Source organism: Notothenia coriiceps, unplaced genomic scaffold, assembly GCF_000735185.1.
Source record: "Notothenia coriiceps isolate Sejong01 unplaced genomic scaffold, NC01 NC01_scaffold00009108, whole genome shotgun sequence".
NCBI lineage: Eukaryota > Metazoa > Chordata > Actinopteri > Perciformes > Nototheniidae > Notothenia > Notothenia coriiceps.
Genome location: NW_011341809.1, coordinates 1 through 3,056, shown reverse-complemented (window position 1 = coordinate 3,056; position 3,056 = coordinate 1). Strand labels below are relative to the sequence as shown.

The window sequence follows — 3,056 nt, the reverse complement described above, 5'->3', positions numbered from 1 at the left end:
GCTCCCCCAACCACAGGACCGCACCTAGACCAGCATCACTGTGCAGCTCTGTGATTGGCAAAGAGACGGGGGATGCCTGAGTGACACCCTCAGCATCCTATCAGGGTCGCTACAATATACATTAATGTTAGGGATGCTCCGATCGATCGGCCGCCGATCGTTATCGGGCGATATTCACTCTCGGCCGATCGATCGGTGCTCTCTATAAAGGCCGATCAGGAGAGCCGATCACATGACGTAAAATACATGACACTTTTCTCTGTGCCTGGCAAAACAACATCGCCAAAATGGCTTCACTGGCAGTATTTTAAGGTGTCCGAAAAAGACAATAAAATAGCGGTATGCTCCGTGTGTGTGAAACAGAAATCCTGCCGCTGTGACGGACCAGTAAGCAGAGCAAAACACACACATCTAGTTAGACCTAACATATTTAGCTATTTTATCTACCTCCTGAACAAGCTAAACTAGTTATAAATATGTTTATTCTTCATTGTCGGGTCACTCATTACTGGATCAGTGAGCTGCATGAGGTACTGACAGGCTGTCAGGGGAGGGAGAGAGAGAGAGAGAGAGTGAGAGAAGAAATGAGAGCGCTTCCGCTCATTTCTCAGACATCTCCTGTTTCTCCTAACCCTCCAACAAAGCAATCTAATTTACATCAGAATCAGAATGTTTTTATTTTTTTTATTTTTTTTTACAATGTGACACAGGGCTCGGTCCGGATTGATTTGCAGTTCGGTCCGGATGCGGACCTTGATCCGGAGTTTGAGAAGCCCTGCACTAAACTGAGATTGTCAGTTCCCCTCATTCCCCTTCACTGTCGTCCTCCTTCTGGACCTTTCCACTGTGTTCAACATTAAGTTTAAATGAAAAATATGAGGTTCAAGTCAATATTATTGCTTTCAACTGACTTAATTTAGTTATGTGACATTTGTTGACATAATACATTTAATTAAAGTCAATGTCTCAGTTTTTTCAGTGAAGTAACCCACGAGATCTTTCTTCACACCCTCCAATAACTATTGGAGTCTCAGGCTGTGCACTCTCCCTGCTCACGTCCTTCTTCAAAGACTGAACCTAAAGGGTAACTTGGAGTGGAGTTGTGTCCGACCCTCCTCACTGAGGTCCCTCAAGGGTCCATCCTGGGTCCCCTTTGCTTTTCTCTGTTCACCAATGCGTTGGCTCTGTCATTCCATACATTTGTTTATATCTTGTTTTCAATATAAGACGTGGTCGACACATGCAGAGGCCTGATCTGATTTAACTATTGGTAGCTGCTATCTGATAGAAGCAGTTTTATTCAGGCGAGGATTCTCTCAGTGTCTTGATGATGTTGAGCTCAAGCTTTTGGTGGTTGTGAGAAGCAGAAACCAAAGTTTTGACTTGTTTAGTTTTTGTACATCATTTTTCCTTTGTGTGTCACTGTGTCTCTCTGGCACAGTAATACACTGCTGTGTCCTCGGCCTTCAGACTGTTCATCTGCAGATACACTTTACTGCTGGAGTCATCTCTGGAGATAGTGAATCTACCCTGGACCGACTGAGAATAAGATATAGGAGTACTCTGAGTGTGTATCCTTTTCCATAGTGAGCCTCCAAAGTTGAATCCAGATGTTGTGCAGGTGAGTCTGTGAGATTCTCCGGGTTTCCTGACTGCTGGTTCAGACTCAGTTATTGTCTGACCTTCAGCGACAGACCAAACAAACAGAGCAACCACCAAGAGTGTTAGCTTTCCCTGAGACATGTTCACACAGTTTCTTGTGTTTTCAAAAGCTTGAATCCCTCTTTAAATATGAAGTAAACTTGATCCCTTTGAGAATTAATTTGACGATTAGCTCCTCCTACTTCACATTCTGCTGTTAAAGTCAAATTCAAGGCTATAAAATAGCATTAAACATAATTTAAGCCAACACCAAATAGTTATTTAAGGCAATTGTTGACAAAAATGAACTGTTGATTAAATTAAGATACTATAATTATTATTTTTCAACGAAAGATCCAGTTGATTATTTTTATTTAATTTGACTATAACTCATATGAGTAACATAAAAGCTTTATTTCTAATCATTGTTTTAGTTGGAACAATTCGAAACTAATTCAGAAATTGGTTGAACGATATGTTTTTATTTTTTTATTTTGTAACTGCAATGAAGGAAAGCATGATAGTCTAAATGTTTACTTGTGTTTGCTGCAGCTGGATGAAGAACAGGGTTTTGTTTCTTTTTTTACTTTTAAAGGTTTCAGTATTCAAATAGTGGCAATTTGAGGACAGATACAGAGAAACTTGGAGCCTTAAGAGGACATAAACTACTAAGGAACTGAAACCTATTTGACAATGTGCAAAAACACATTTCTGCAGTGCATGAAAAATGCAAACTAAATAAGTTAAAAGACGTAGGGTCTCAGATTAGACCATTTTCTAAATGTTAGCACATACATGCTTTTTATGGTTCAGCTGCTGTCTTCTCTAAAGAGACATTTTGATATGAGTCTGTCATGCAATAAACATGATAACTCTATTTAGTGATTTCATTGCAATCTGTTAAGGAATATTTTTCTAATCGTACAGTGTTTGGTGTAACTACCGTTGTGTCATGATATTGAAAGACTCCAAATCTCACATTAACAGTGTGAGAAAACTGTGGTAATAATGAGGGGTTTTTGTACAGCTGCTCAACCAGCTTCAGTCACTGTGTGTCTCGAGCACAGTAATAAACAGCAGAGTCTACAGCCGTCAGACTGCTCATCTGCAGATACACCTGCTGTATGTTGTTGCTGGAGCCGGTGAACCGGCCTTTCACTGACTCAGAGTAGTATATGTCGCTACTGCTAGTAGGGTGGATCCAAGCGATCCACTCCAGTCCTTTTCCAGGAGCCTGTCTGATCCAGGCCACCCAGTAGCTACTGAATGTGTATCCAGAAGTCGTACAGGTCAATCTGTGAGATTCTCCAGGCCTTTTAGTCACAGATTCAGATTCTGTCAGAGTCTGACCATCAACACCTGTAAAGAGGATAAAAACACATCTGGTGAAATAAGCTGTTGACACAATTAGAAGC

The 3,056-nt window shown here is 40.8% G+C and overlaps 2 gene segments (V, D, J or C); both read right to left on the bottom strand.

Annotated features, from left to right (window-relative positions):
- Positions 1–1,411: 1,411 nt before the first annotated feature.
- LOC104945086 (Ig heavy chain V region C3-like) lies at positions 1,412–1,743 on the bottom strand. The segment is given in 1 exon segment: positions 1,412–1,743. A coding segment is annotated over 1 exon segment (324 nt).
- Positions 1,744–2,686: 943 nt separating this feature from the next.
- On the bottom strand, positions 2,687–3,031 carry LOC104945085 (Ig heavy chain V region 914-like; the record flags this gene model as incomplete). The annotated part of the segment is given in 1 exon segment: positions 2,687–3,031. A coding segment is annotated over 1 exon segment (345 nt), but the record flags the coding sequence as incomplete, so codon positions are not given.
- Positions 3,032–3,056: the final 25 nt, after the last annotated feature.